Source organism: Pseudomyrmex gracilis, unplaced genomic scaffold, assembly GCF_002006095.1.
Source record: "Pseudomyrmex gracilis isolate BER0280 unplaced genomic scaffold, ASM200609v1 scaffold_61, whole genome shotgun sequence".
Classification (NCBI taxonomy): Eukaryota; Metazoa; Arthropoda; class Insecta; order Hymenoptera; family Formicidae; genus Pseudomyrmex; species Pseudomyrmex gracilis.
The window spans coordinates 64,726-80,591 of record NW_018020645.1 but is presented as its reverse complement, the minus strand read 5'-3'; the positions used below and the strand labels follow the sequence as shown (position 1 = coordinate 80,591).

Genomic DNA, 15,866 nt, shown 5'->3' with positions numbered 1-15,866 from the left:
CAACTCAAGGACGAGCTAAGCTCGAAAAGAGATCCGGCTCGTCCGAAGGAAGGTATCCGTGGAAGGAGGACCGCCAGGCGTCCTTCCTTCAGCTGAGGATACTTAGGATTAATCAGGAATGCTGTAATTGAATTTAACGTCCGAATTGAATATTTTCGCTTACAAAGAGCTAGGAGAGAGTGAGAAAACGAAGAAAGAGAGAGAGACAGAAAAAGAGAGAGAGAGAGAGAGAGAGAGAGAGGGAAAGAGGCACGATATAGGCAAAGGTATAGGAGAGTTCGTGTAATTGGAAAAGCTTGGGATTAACAATTTTGCAAGACTCGGCGAAAATGTTCTCGAAAAGAGGATTGGCAAGGCAACGAGATCCTTTCGCCGGAACCTCCGCGTCTCGCTTGCTTCTGTGTGCGCGTATCTGTGCACGCGTACGCGTGTGCAAAAGAGAGACAAGCATAGTTTATCGATATCGGTGGCGAGTTTCTTCGACAAAATCTGATTTGAGAAATTAATTTATGAGACTCCGCACGCTTAGCAAGTTAGCTAAAATGGCGATCGTGCAGAAATTCTTTCTTCGCAAATGCAAACGTCTCTTGCGAGAATTTTGAAGATGCGTGCTTCATTTTTCCTACAAAAACAGTTGAAAAATTGTTTTCAAAATCAAAATTTATTTTAAGATATTTTTAAATTGGCGATTAGATTAATTAGACAAATTATTTACGTAAAAAGATAGTTTTATCGTCTTATGGTCCAACATTTATAGAAAACAAATCTTATAAAATCTTATAAAAAACCAATGCAATCTTCTCTTCGAAAAAAACAATAAATTTGTTCTCCGGTCGCTATTTGTCTTAAGAGATTACGGATCGTTCTAAATTCGGTCCATTGTGCGCATTTTGAGCACATGAGACCGCACATATATACGCGCGGTATACCACAAATATTTTTAGTAAGACGGATTGTGCTCTTTTAAAGTTTAAATCTCCAGTAGGATTGCAGGCATATACGACTTGAATATTCGTTTAGTAATCGAGGATTCTTGTAGAATTTCCCGAAAACAGTATAATGTGAACAAATGCAGTCTTCTAAAACAAAATTAGTGATACAACTTACAATAAAAATTTTGCTTTGTGTCGTTGTAAAAAGCTAATAATAATATATAGTTTTGGAAAAAAATGATTTTTTTTAAATAGTAATGATTATGTTATAATCTCGAATATTAGATATGCAAATTATTGAATTAATGTTGGATATGCAAATTATTGAATTAATTATTGAATTAATTTGTATAAAACTTTGGTATAACACTTTGGGTTTTATTTTTTATTATTTTTTTCTATATCTGTCAAATTTTCTAATTTTATTAACACATTTGATAAAATAAATAATTTATTAATTACTAACTCTAATTATATTAACAAAATTTTTATGATAAGCATTGAAGTAAGTATATTTACTTTTTATTTAAAAAAATAAAATATAAAAAAGATAGTAGTACTTTTTGAACTAAAATTTATATCGTTTAACACTAATAAATAAATCTTAACATTACTTTTATTTATAATATTTGAAACTATTGCTTGAGATAATTGTGGTTTTGAATTAGGTAATGGTAGTAGATTTAAGTTTTAACTGGACTCTCCAACTCCTTTCATTTCACCGCACAGACTCGTGGTCTATGCGAACATACTGCTTCCGCTCACGCTCTGTTAATTTATCTAATTACGATAGCAGGATAATTTACTCTATATGACGACAGGAAATTCGAGTCAAATGCTGTCGGGAAGTACAAAATTAGTCGTAATACTTTAGAAGCGTCAAAATTTTGGATAATGCAAAACCGCCGCTGTCGTTTAAACATTGTTAATTTTACCGTTTGCTCATATTAAATAATTATACAATCAATTGTATTTTTATTTTGTTGACATTATTTTTAGGCTTCGTATATTATAACAACTTTTAATATAAAATATATATCCGTTACAGTAGTAGTTTGGTTACACATAATCGCATTTTTTTATACATCTATTTTATGCATATTTTTTTCACATAATATATCACGTTCTCAACACGTAACAGTATAACAAATTGCAATTCGTTTTTGACAAATATCGAAGATAGTGTGTGAGCTGCGCGCATATTATAAAGTGTCTCCGTAAACAACAGCACATCGACGGAAATCTTCCCCCTGTCGCGAGTTAGCGCTTTTTGCAAACGCAACGCAGCGCAAAGTGTACAATAATCCCTTGATGCTAGTAGAGAATAAGGGAGGGTTCACGAAAGAGGGTTTGTACTTTTCTTAGACAGAGAAAATGAACGAAGAAGTCGGAGAATTTTTAGCGAAACAAAGATGCGGGCGTGAGACATCTTCCCGGAGCTGGCAGAAACTGATTCTCGTTTGCACGTTGCCTCGTTGTGTTATTGTCTGCCGTACTAGAACTGCTTTTTGTGTGACCATTTATGTATATGATTACTCTGCACTTGAATGCTACTACAAATTTCTGTCGTTTTTCATACGTGAGTTAGAAGATGTAAAAAGTTTCAGAATTATGTTTACGACTTTTATCCATTGCTTAATAGATATTAATAATATGCGATACGAGATGAATTTAATAATCAAATCACACATGTGTTTCTTTGTCTGTGTAAAAAAGACTCCTTATAATCTCGAAAAATATTAAAATAAATCAATTAAAATCAGAGATATATGCGATGTAAAACTACGTGTATGAGCACAGAATAAAACAAACAAACATCAGAAAAGTAAAAGTTATAATTGATAAAAAAAAACAAAAATAACATATGATCAAAGAAAAAAACCTCATTTTTTTAAACTAGCTCAATTTTTATCACCGAATCAACTACGGGACGCGCTGGAGACTTTCGAAAAAAATACTTTTCGATGTTATCGGGAACTTCGTCGGGAATCAGAAGTTTTCACCCTTTCCATTCACTACCACCACCTCCCGTCAGCAGCCACCACCAAACCCACCGCCGCCTTCGTAGGGTTGAATTGGCGGTGTTGGAAGTCACGGCAAGCTTTGCTAAGAGAATCGACCTTAAGCAGGACGGCTTTAAGGGCGTATATCCGTGCACGTTCCTCGTCGGAGTGAGTTATAAATCGATTTGTGTTCTGGCCAATGAGGATTGGAAGTGGCGCGTTCTGATTGGCCGGACTTCAGACCACTCCCACAGTGTTAATAAAGGCACAGAACGAAAGCCGGTTTCACAACGCCACAATCGTTTGCTCCGCAAGACAACGTGTAGGTCAGCTACTATATATTAGTCAGATCTAGTCTCTTCTATGTGAGTAACACAATTAATAATTCTAGTTATATACTAGAAAAAGTTAAAGATAGATTTTTAATGTGTAGCTATTTTAAATATAAATTTAAAATTATATTTTTAACGTCTTGTAGTTAAAAAAACATTTATATGTGTGTATATAAAATTTATATGAGATGTAGGTTACAATTTTACTTTTTAGTAATATTTAATTTTATTTTTGCATAACTTAAAGTGCAAAATAAAATTTAGGGCAAGAAATTAGTTGATATTATAAAAAGTGCTTTCAAAATGTAACACGTTTAATTATTTGATATTCGTAATTGTAATATTACTGATGAATTATTCAACAATAGGAGAGAACGAGAGACCACACATTTATAATTACCTGGAAATACCAATAGCTTATGATATAATGGTAGTGCAATGAATTCAATATGATCCACATCATTTTCAACTCGCGTTATCAATTAAATAAACAATTTCATTGCATTACATATGAATCCATAATCTAATAAATCTCATCTTCGGATTTGCGTTGTAACAACAGATTATTAAATTATTTGTTTAGTCATTACGGGTGTCAAATAAAATGTTTTATTTCTTCTGTTTTTTCTTTCTGTAAAAATGTATATTGTTATATATTTAAATATATAAAAGGGAGAGATAGAGTACATAAGTATCAAGTATTTATGTCATTATTACAAAACTTCTATCTGAGTTATAAATTAAAAAATAAAAATTAATTTTTAACTTTAATAAAAAATACTAATAAACAAATATAATCAAAAATAGTTGTGTGTAGAATCATAAATAATATACTAAAATTAAAATTGAAAACAAAATCAAAAGTTACAGGTAAGTTCTCACACTTCATCATCTCATGATAGAGGTCCTAGATTTATTCACGGCTGCCGAGCTCTTGTGAAGCATCCACGACCGTCGCCAGGCGCGAAAAGTCCCTCTTTTCTCCATAGTGAACCGCTCCGCCGTAGGCGTAGCCACGTCGAGGCGTCGACATTGCTAGACCCCACCTTCTCGCTGGTAACTAGGGCTATGTCTACTCGGCTGGCCGTCTCAAAAAGCCGACCAATCCGCGATACGAGACGGCCACTGCTGACACGTAAAGTAGCGGAGGCGCCTTTGTCGCTTGGGTCCGCGAGGAGTCGCAGGACGGAGGGTAAAAGAGGGGGTTTAGAATCGGTGGGTACGCGAAAGAGAGAGGGAGACCAGACGCGACGGCGAGTTGTGCGCACGGATGGGGCAAACACCACCCTCCGCGCGCTAAGGGTACATGTGTGGGTGCGTGTAGCATTCGTACAGCCGCCCCCGGGGGTTTCCCTTCTTCGTTACCCTCGCGCACAGTCAAGCAACCCCGCGCTGCTCGACGGCTCAGTTGCTCAACGCCGCGACGACGACACGGTTGCATTACGACGACGGCGGACACACAACCTGCTCTTATCGGAAAGATTCTTCGGAGCGACCGGTCTACCGTCTCTATCGTTACGCTTCTTCAGTTTACCAAGTCGCGGCCGGGTGTTAAACGTACGAAGATTTGTTGTGCGCGCTCTGATATAACTGACCAAATCCAATAATCTGAATGAACACACCACGGAAACGAACTAGAAATTGTTCTGTTACACGAAAGAGTCAAACTTATCTTGATGAAATACGTGATATCATTTGCCGACGGATTATTACGTGGAAACGTATCCGTGAAAACGTCCAAGATGAGCGCGACGAAAATCTACGCGGTGTATACCATGACTTTCTGCCAAAGACACCGGTAAATCCCGAATCTTTGAAACAACGTCAACTGGTTTCTCATCGTTTTCCTCCAGTGTATCGATATCTTCGTCCCGTTTACATGTGAAAAGCCGAATCTTGCCAACTGTCTGAAATCGAATCAATCTCTTCTCCAAAAAAAAAAAAGAATGAAAGAAGACAACTCCGCAAAGCAAGGAGCAATCTGTTCAAGCTCGCACGAGTGAAACTTGATTATACGTGCGACGCTTCTTGCACGTACTGTTCAGTGTTCATGTCAAGAAGAAGCAAATCTGTCTAGTTACGTTAGAAAAAATAATCCGAAGCAGTGTTGTGATAAGCGCAGTAGAACAATTTGTACCTGATCACAACGAAACACTTATTTCAACGAAGTGGACAGGAGCGAGAATAAGAAAAAAACCCTAGTGCCGTGAGATGAGCGTAAAATAAGTGGTGGAACTACGCGCTCCGTTCAATGGAAGCATTCATTCTTGCCGACGGTCAGCGGAGATTGTCAAGCGGAATCGTTTGCTAGCAATATTCTTCGTTTCTCTCGCACAACGAAGGCAAATCGAAACGGAGCATCGCTCACCGTAAGCACATTGACACATATGTTTGAGGTATTTATTAAGAAACTTTAGCTCTCACACGGATATGTACAATAATACTTAAAGTTTATCAGATTCTCACATCGCAGAGCTTTTTTTCATGTCAAACGCACAGCAATACGACTGAAAATCAAATCCCAAACGGCCTTCAAACACACAGTTTTTCTAATTTTTGAATCAGCACTCGTGCAGCAACGACCGTCGGATGCGAACAGCAAGCGTTAATAACACGGCCTATCGTATTCGAGAAGACTGTTTCGGTAGTTTACGCGATTTTTGCGCAAGATCTCATTGAAAATATAGTCCTCTTGTAAGTCGGACCAAACATTTCGCAACATATGTCCACGAGAGAGATTTGCGTTTAAACTGCGGACGCGCAACTGGAACACCCCCAAAAAAACATACAACGACTATCTTCAATTCAGTTCCTAAACGCCAAGGAAAGAGGAATTTTTCGTGACAAGCCAACACAACGATCACTTCTTTGATCGGACCTAATCATCTCCCGGTCAATCAAACACACGGTCCAGATTAGTCCAGAGATTCTCGAATGTGCTCTCAGACGTCGGCCGGCGGCTTCGTACGGACCAATTATCGTCCGCGAAGCACCGAACTCGTAAATCGAGAATTGACAGTCAATTTGTTCTTCTGAACAACTGTGCAAAGATGTTGTTTTGAACACTCGCAATCTCGATTAAGAGTCACCAAGATGCCTCAGCAGCAGCAGAGATCGGCCTTCGCGATCCAGGAACTGCTGGGTCTGGATGGCACCGGGAACAGGAACGGGACTGATCGCGGGTCTCCGCAGGGCTCGCCGCCCGCCGGAGTCTCGGCCGTTTCTTACGCACCGGCCGCGCCGCACCACTCGAAGTTATGGGACTATATGCCCAGCCTAAATCATCTAGGCAATCTGGGAAATCTGGGAAATCTGGGGAATCTGGGCAATCTCACGGCTTCGAGGATGGCCTATTTGAATGCGCAGGCGGCTGTGGCGGCCGCTTTTCTACCACCGCCCCACCCCCACCCAGCCCACCATGTACCGCACCATCAGGTACATCAATCGGGCCAACTTCCGGCTTCGCCGCCCGGCGTCAACTTGCATCCTGCGGCGCATGCGCAGCACGTACTTCCTGGCACGGCTGTCACCACGAATCATCATCAACATAGCCCGACTCAACACACGCCGCCTCATGGTAAGTTGTTGATACGAAGGTTTTGTTTAGTAATTATTTCTTCTTTGAAATATTACTTTTATTTAGCAATTAATTAAACGCACGTCAAATAAACAGAAATAAAACTGCTTGTTATTCTTTGAAGACACAAACTTATTTAAAAAAAAAAGAATATCTATTTATTACATTTATATATGTTTCTCTTTTCCATTATGATACATTAAGTCTATAAATACTCGTTGCACGATATATATATTTATCAATCACATCGTAAATAACGCGCTAATTGTGTACAAGGTTAAACGTGTGAACCCTCTGTTTCACGACCACCGAAGTAAATTAATAGGCGTATCGTCGCCCTGGCGTGAAACGAACACTTAACTGCCACTTATAGCTATCACTTAACAGAGAGCCACTCAAGATCAGGTTACCGAAAATCGACACACCTTTGTCGTGTATCCACACGCGCCATCGGTATTGTATGTGCCAAGAATCTGGGGGAATTTTTGGGAAAACAGTATTCAGTCGGCAGCTGCGTGTGGTTATCTTACATTTTCGATGCACCCAAACGCCAGCCGAGTGTACTCGAGCGTTCATCACTCAAAGTAGAAAACTTTTATTTGTCGGATACATTGATTTGCCGCTAAATTAAGCTCGTACTAGAGTCGCGTTTGCTAGACTAAAGAATTAAACTGTTTGCTATTTTTTGAAAAAGTTCTCTTTATGATCGAATAAGCTCCATCCGCCCTTCGAAAACTTTCTTCTTAAATATTATACACTATTATTTATATTATTATATTATTATTACTTAAATATTATATATATATATATATATATATATACACTATTATTATTTATTAATTTGTATAATTCCTTTCTAGAATAATTTATTAATTATTAATTAGTATGTTATTACTTTATGTACGTACACATAAATTTTATACACGTCTTAATTCTTAACACTGTTTAAAAGACACATTTTACAACAGCTAAGGAAATCGCAAAAAGAATTAATTAGTTTCGCGAGAAAAGTATTAATAATATTTGGAAATATACGCGCATTGTTTTACATACACTTTTTAATCTATATAAGATACAAGAGAGAGAGAGAGAGAGAGAGAGAGAGAGAGAGAGAGAGAGAGAGAGAAGAATACTAAAAACAATAAATAATTCATCTGAATCAAGACAACTAATCGAAGAGAAGCGCATATTTCATGGATGTTCAACAGAAACCAGAACTCAACACGGAGAAAAAGCAAAGAGAATAAAGAGAAATGGGTTCACTGTGGGAATTGATTATTTTCGTCAGAACTAAATCCCCAACGTTATGAATAATTAGTAGTATAATGAGTTGAGTGTTAGGCAGACCTGCAATGTCTCACCAAAACACAAAGAGCATCGACAAAACTAGCCGTCAGCTGTTCTCAACTCGCGTTGGCGATATTTAAACATATCATTGAGCATATATGAATACAATGATTTTAATTTTATTATAAATATAAGACATTTTTTTCTACGATACACATTAAATAGCCAAGTAAGTGTGTGTTTTAAGTTTGATTGCAGAACACACACACACACACACTTTCTCTCTTTGAGTAGACATCTTTAAAACATCTTGAACTATATTAATTGCAAAACATCTTAATACGCGCGCGTGCGGTTCTTTAATTAATTTAATTTTCTATCGCACCATAAAAAAACCGGCGTGGGTTGATTTTTCCAAATACTTTAACATGATATTATCACTGTTTAAGCGTTGAAGATTTCGCAACGAAGGACGAATTTTGAGAACAATTTTCGGGTTTCGAGTTCCAGACGGAGCACAAAGGATCTGCCGTTCCATTCAAACGTCACTCTGGCACCTCGTTTCAGAGCATTTATTTGGCGTGCCCTATTCGCTCGGTTTTGTCTTAAATCTCGCGCAGTTTTAAAGACGCGCACGCGAAAGAGAGAGAGAGAGAGCTGAACTCGTATTACCGTTAGAGCACCAATCGTTTAATTCTATAAATACCAATTCTCGATCGAATTTCGATTTAAATACAATTTTGAAGTTTGATCGGCGCGAGATCTGGTAATTTAGCTTTTTTTTTATTCAGTTTTGCTGTACAGTAAAATGTAATATAATATTGCGTAAACACAGTTGGAGAAAAAAACGCAGAAAAAATTTTTGTCATAGAGAAGCAAGACTGATGGCAATATTCATAACAACTAAGAAAGGCGGAGACAACCGATGGCATATACGTGCGATGACAAAAGAGGAAGAAAACGCGGGGAAGAGAAGTGCGTGTAAGCGGGCTTCTCAGGCGTTGATAGGCAATTTAGTTGATTGCTGACTTCAAACGGTCCGAAAAAGCAGTTCTCGAGATGTGGCACCCGTGTTAGAAAGCCAAAGGCGCGAATCAAAACCATTAAGCGAGCGGGAATCTCGGCATTTTTAGAACAATACAACTTTCTTCTTTCTCAATGACTAAAATGTAACGAGTTTCATGCGACGACATTGTTCGTTCTTTTTGTTTCAAAAAAATACTTAAAGCGCACGAGTTTGTTACTCTCGGCTGTGGCTGTGTTCACGGAAATCAATCAAAAATGTCACCAAGAAACTCAAACGTCTGCGTATATGAAATATATACGCGTTTTTATCTCACGCACACATAGCCATAGGTTTGCGACATATTCGTCATCGGTTTTCGCACAGTTACGCCTCTGGCGAAATGATTTTTCCCCGGAAAGTCGCGACGGCGTCGAAGTGGAAAAAAGGAGCGAAGTAGCGAGCAAAATGCTTGGCAAAGGGGGTGCGGTCGCGGCGGCAGGTCGATACTGATTAGTACTTCAAAGCGCGTTCATTTCTTTCATGTGCGACGCACCCACGGCAAAAGCGCGCGCGATAGCGTTCGATTAAGAAGTTCTCGAACACAAATTAGCAGGTTACAAATTCTTTACCGTGCTTTGTTTGCGAGTAAAGTGCCGCGCACCCCCGGCGCGTGAGAGACTTCGCGGCAGCAACGCGAGGACTACGTTTGCATACATTTGCACGCGCGAACGCGCGAATTTTTTGCGTGACCACGCGTGAGTAAGTGGTTCGCGATGTAAATTAGGGTACTCGCGACAAGATCGACTTCGCGAAATGGGTTTCTCGCACTTGCGGAAAAGTAGCACTTGACCGACGTCAAAAAACACGTTATCAATTTTCAAAAATGCTCGTGACTTGCTTCGCGCTTGGTGTGTAAAAAGTAATTTTGAGAAGCAGATGTATAATAATAACAATAATAATAATAATAATAATAATAATAATAATAATAATACTTATCTTTTTCTTTCTAAAAGTAAATAATAATAATAATTCTTATATCCTTCTCTTTCTAAAAGTAAAACTCTTTATAAGAAAGATATGTTCACACACACACTTCGTATTTAAAAAAGTTTACCACACAATATTTTATTTGTATAAAAGAGAGATATAACTAGATATATAATTGGGGAGATATGACTGGAACTTTTCAAGAAAAATTTTATTCTAACATAAGAATTTTTGAAATAAATAAAAAAGATAACACTTCTTAAAGAATTCTTCAAAGTAAGTAACTCTGAAATGAAGAATATAAAAAAAAAATTTAGTACACAGAGGCGAGAAGAATATAAAGCTGCAGACTGGCGTCTGAAAAAAAAAAAAAAAAGAAACAAATGGCATTCTTGCTGTAACAGGTACCTTGCATTTTTTTTTATATAATTCAAATATATTCCGAGGAGTTTATTGGTTTATTTCGCAGGAAAATGCAACGCAGTCGCGGCGCCTAGTACGGCTTATGCAATTGCGAATGCAAATTAAACGAAATTAAACAGTTAATTAAAGTACCGGCGCCCTCGGAGAAGTTAATTGAGATTCTTGGGAGATTTGTCGCGCGGAATGTCTTAATTTAGTCCCTTAAGCGCCCTAACTCGCCTTAACAACTTAGAATAATTGGATAACACTGCCGAGGCGCACTCACCGCTAGAAGGAGGAAAATTTAGTCTTCTAGCGCGGACATCTCTTCCCTTTTTTTTTTTTTTTTTTTTTTTTAACGCGTCGCAATTCACGTTATATATTCAGAGTAATTCTGTTTGGATTTTCCATCGTAAGAAAAGTTCTTCTCTCTTTCTTCATGCGTCACTCAAGATCAGAATACGTGATTTTACATCGACTGCGAATAAAGTCGTTTTATTTTTTTCTGCAATTGTTTTAGTAAATTTCGGTTAAAAAACGTTTGATAAAAAGCATTTGTTTTTCTTTTATAACAGAAATAATAACTAGGCGTAACTACTTAACAAATAAAATATGTAAAGTGAATCTTTTCTTTACTGGATATAATATTATCACGCATTAGTCTTAAATGAATTAATTTGACCGGATATAAAACGACTGTAATAATATAGCTATTTTTAAATATTATTTTATTATATAAGTATAATTATAATATTTTTGTTCTTTCTCTTTATTCAATTCTTTACCGTACAAATATTTAATCTTTTAATATTTTATGGAATAAAATTAATAAAATTTGCAATATGTACAAAAACTCATGTATCGCGAATTTATTTTAACAATAATGTAATTTACGTTGTTTTATTTTTATACTTCTCATATACCTAAAACAAAAAACTTTCGTATTTTTCAATTTTAATGAATACATTTTCGTTTACAACATATGTTTTCTACCATAATTATATTATTTTGATAATAATTAAAATATAATAATTAAAATAATGTGCGTATATGTTTCTCTTTTTTTTTTAAACCGAAATCAATATAATAAAAATAGGAGATTGGAAATTGGTTTTCCGTTGCAAGAACTTTGAGACAAATAATCGATATCTTTTGTCTCAACATTGATATTAGTTGAAACAGATTTAATATTGATCCAAATTAATCAAACTCATAAATCAAATATAGTAGTAGGTCTCTTTCAAAAATATAGTAGCAGATCTCGTTCAAAAATATAGTAACAGGTCTCTTTTTGGCATATCTTTATGACGCAAAACAATCTGATTCATATTTTCCCACCGACTGATTGCCACGAGTTTTCCCTGTACGGGCAGAGAAATGATTTTCTCTCATTATATCCTCGTAGCAATGTCAATCATTTGACCCTCGTCGCCGCAGTAGCTCACCTAATCGCCTAATCGTATAATCCGCTCCAACAAATCAATTCGGGTCTACGACCAAAAGCGTCACTTCACGCTCTATAGCTTCTGCCGGGCAACTACATGGATTATCGAAAGATACGGAAAATTTTGTATGAATTTTGTCCAAATTATTCGACATGTACGTTCTGATTTAAAACGACATCAAAAATCGAAAAATTTGTTTGATAACGATTTTACGCATTAGTTTACTTCCGTATATAAATATTTTAATTTTGAGTCACTCTCTTTTTTTTTCTCTCTTTTGTAAACAACTTTTTTGCATTAAATCCGACATCTATTAATTTGTTATAACAATGCCAATGTTGAATAATAATTTTATAACGAGTACAATAAAATTACTTGAATATTAACACTCAAACAAATATCGATTTATTACTCTTGGCAAAGTCACGGCGCATCAACTGAGTAGGTAATCGTGACTCGTCACACCGTAAACTTGTCGGCATTGTTTCAGGATAACGTGTACATACGACCGACTATCAATCGGCGTTTTCGCGCGGGGAGAGCACACATCTCGTAAATTTTCACCCTTTGACACGCGCCCGATACGAGCTCGGAGACCAGGCGGGAACCGGGGGGGGGGAGGGGGGAGATAGCTATGGCGGTGGTGCGCGTCGGCGCGACTCCAGCCACCCTGTTGGCGCAGAAGCTTAACCCCTCGGGACACCCCCCTGCGGGACGTTAATGAAATAACACGGGAATTAGTCTCGGACATTACCGACAAACTATGTCCATTACCGCGCCCCGCGAAAGCATAGCGCTCTACGAAGGCTGAACTTTGAGGACCACTCCAGCAAGACAAATCGGGTAAAGGTTGAAAAAAAATCAGCGTAAATTGCTGTTGGGGAATTGTCTAAGAAAGTGCCCTTTAACGCGATTCATTGCAACGCGAATCTGAAACGTTCGACGGTATTTTTGCGAATATGTAACACACAGTAGCGCACACTCGACTCCGCTAATTTATATAGACTTCAAATCCGCGAATTTTCACGAACGTCGCGTACATACACACGCGCATCGTCGCTAAGCTTTTAAGCGAGTGAGCGTAAGTCGCTCAAATTGGTACGGATTTCCAGCCCAACACCTCGATTGTCCTCGCTAAAGAGTGCTTCACGGGCATACGTGAATTCACGCCTCGAACACAGGCACGTCGTTGTTGTCCCTCCCCTTTCTTCATCTCCTCTTACCACACACGCTTCCTTCCACTCCGCGTTCCTTTTTCCTGATCTCTTTCTCCTACTCGCTCTTATCGCTCCGTCGTGTGATTGTCTCTCTCGGCTGTCTGTGAGATCCCTCTGCTTCTCTGATCCCTACCTTGTTCACGCATACCCTTTCTCTCACCCGTTCATTCCTTCGTTACTCACGTATTTTCTTTTTCCTCTTTCTCTCTCTCTCTCTCTCTCTTTCTGTGCATCGTCAATTTTTTTATTGCTTATTCTTGCTTTATATTTTATATTTTCTTCTCTTTTTTTGCTCACAATAATATTCTCATGTATTTTTTTCCAAATCTGACACTACAAATAACCACATAATTGCTAATGATAATCCTAAGATTTAAAAAGACGCGACTCTTTCGAGGAAAATTGCACTTCGGGAAGACACATTTGAGAAGAAGCGTGCTGAATGAACTTGATGTGTTCCACAGCCGTCAGCGTGCCGCGTGCACACCTTCGAGGGTAAAAGAGACCCGTAGAGGACGTCTTTCAAGGAGTAACCGCAAATCCTAGTATAATACTAATAGGGCTATAATAGGGTCAATAGGGCTTAGCCGCGCGACGACAATAAGATCTTGTCAAAATACGCTGGGTAACACGAGCCTAGGAAGCGGATTTTTCTCAATGGGGGTCTGTCCGTTCCCCGCTCTCTCCGCGTCAACTGGTACGAGGCGATGCGCATTATGAGGTTTTCAAAAAATCTGAAACCTTCCACCCGGGTGCGCGCGATTGGGGTTTAAGTTTCACCATATTCGACGATCGCCGATCCCCGTGAAAAGAACGCGAATAGGAGAAAAAACTCAAAGAATGCCGTATCAGCCTAACAAGCGCTATATTCGGATTTCAAGTGAACAGTTATATTAGTAAACGCGCGTACGTGCGCGATTTGCGCTTAATATGAACTCAATTTCCGGAAAGTTTTCGTTTGGGATAGTTTTCATTCAGTTTTTCACTCCTCGATGTGTTTTTATTCAACGTATTTATCTATAATTAATGATAATGATGGTAATTAATGATGTTGCGGTTGCTGTGTTGGTTCTTTAATTCAATTTTTCAATGTTGCAATTTTTATGGAGTTCAATTGTTTTAATGGCGTTTTTGCTCAATGCAAATTTATTTTAAAGAACGTACTGCTTTTCGCGGAAAACGGTGAGTTTAGGCTTGTTAAAGCTCCCGTCGGTGCCCCTTCCCCCGTACTTTTCTGGGTTAATTTATCAAACAAACGTGGGTGCAAACTCGGGTCAAGCTTGGCATCCCCATTTTAAGACGCTGGCTCGTTAAAGTCATTTGAAGGGCGCAGTTCCGCAATCACCATCGCCAGCTTTCCCTTCGTGAAAGTCTATCTTGTAGCCGCCAACAAGCCCCAACTTTCTTAGAAGGCAGGCAAATCTTTTTCAACCCCTGTTTTTCGCCACCCCAGTATCTACAGCTCGCGGTGGAATGACTTTATTAGAAAATGGCTGCGTCGTGAAAACGTCTTAATATCAACTGTGTTTATTTTCTTTCTAACAATCAACCTTCGAGCCATTTCTCGATTCGCGTTTTGCGAATCGATTGAGTTGAGAATAATATTGCTGAAAAAGGAGTAGCAGAGATAATTACTTTGATAATAATTTTAAAATAATCTGATTTTCAGTCATGCTTTTCTTTCTTTCGCGTAATAGAGACACAAATCTTTTTTTATGAGATTGAAGTAATTAAATTATTTATAATATATATTTATTACTTATATAATTATATGAAGTACAAACCTCAAATAATTAAGAGTAATGAATTCGAACGAATTCGAAGCGCATTTATTTTTGTAGAAAAAATAAAAGAAATACCGAGATCTTAAAAAATAATCAAAGTAAAATTAAAGAATAAAAATAGATCTTAATGAAATGAGAGCAAGATAATATCGTATACTCGTCAATGTATTGGCGCACTTTTAAATAGGCAAAAAAATACGAAGCGACTCACTCATTGAACTGTTTGTTAAATAATATAAATTTTGTTTTTTTTTAGAACTTTATTATTGAAAAATATATAAAACTTTTACTTTCTGTGTGTGTATGTACAATTCTATCGACACACATTATACACATAAAATAATATTTTTGTTTCAGGATTTTCGCAATCAAAAGGATCATTCTCGAACGCAAGTCCAGGTAAGATTGTTATACTCATGTATATAAAACCATATATTTATTAATAACTTAATAATATTACGACAAATAATCTCGGAAAAACGCATAATTTATTTTTACAACATATAAATTATTCACCGAAAGGAACTCACAAAATACACAAGCTGACTGAGAGAAAATTCTGATTTTATCGAGAGGAAACACAAGTTCCTTGGAAAATCGTAACTCACTCACGATTTGACAAAATCGCGGTAAAAAGACGTGACGACATAACATTTTTATTCGCAATAACGAAACTCTTATGCGCTTTTACGAAAATTCACCAGTCTCTTCTTGAGGCGGCGAGTTGTACCGTCAAATCTCTCTAAATGCGTTCGTTATATTAAATTCAAAATATTTTTCGTATTTTTCTTTTTCTGAACGATGTAATACATTGATTGATTATACTTTGATTTATAAAAAAGCTGTTTATAAGACGAAACAATTAACATTAATTTGTGTCTTCATAAAATGACG

The 15,866-nt window shown here is 37.4% G+C and overlaps 1 protein-coding gene across 1 annotated transcript in view; it reads left to right on the top strand.

The window, feature by feature from the left end:
* Positions 1-6,360: 6,360 nt before the first annotated feature.
* Positions 6,361-15,866, top strand: part of LOC109854205 (visual system homeobox 2-like) — a 42,915-nt gene continuing 33,409 nt past the window's right edge. The window contains exons 1-2 of the mRNA XM_020427078.1: positions 6,361-6,844; positions 15,330-15,371. Of these exons, the coding sequence (XP_020282667.1) occupies positions 6,361-6,844; positions 15,330-15,371 (526 nt within the window). The remainder of the gene's footprint in view (positions 6,845-15,329; positions 15,372-15,866) is intronic.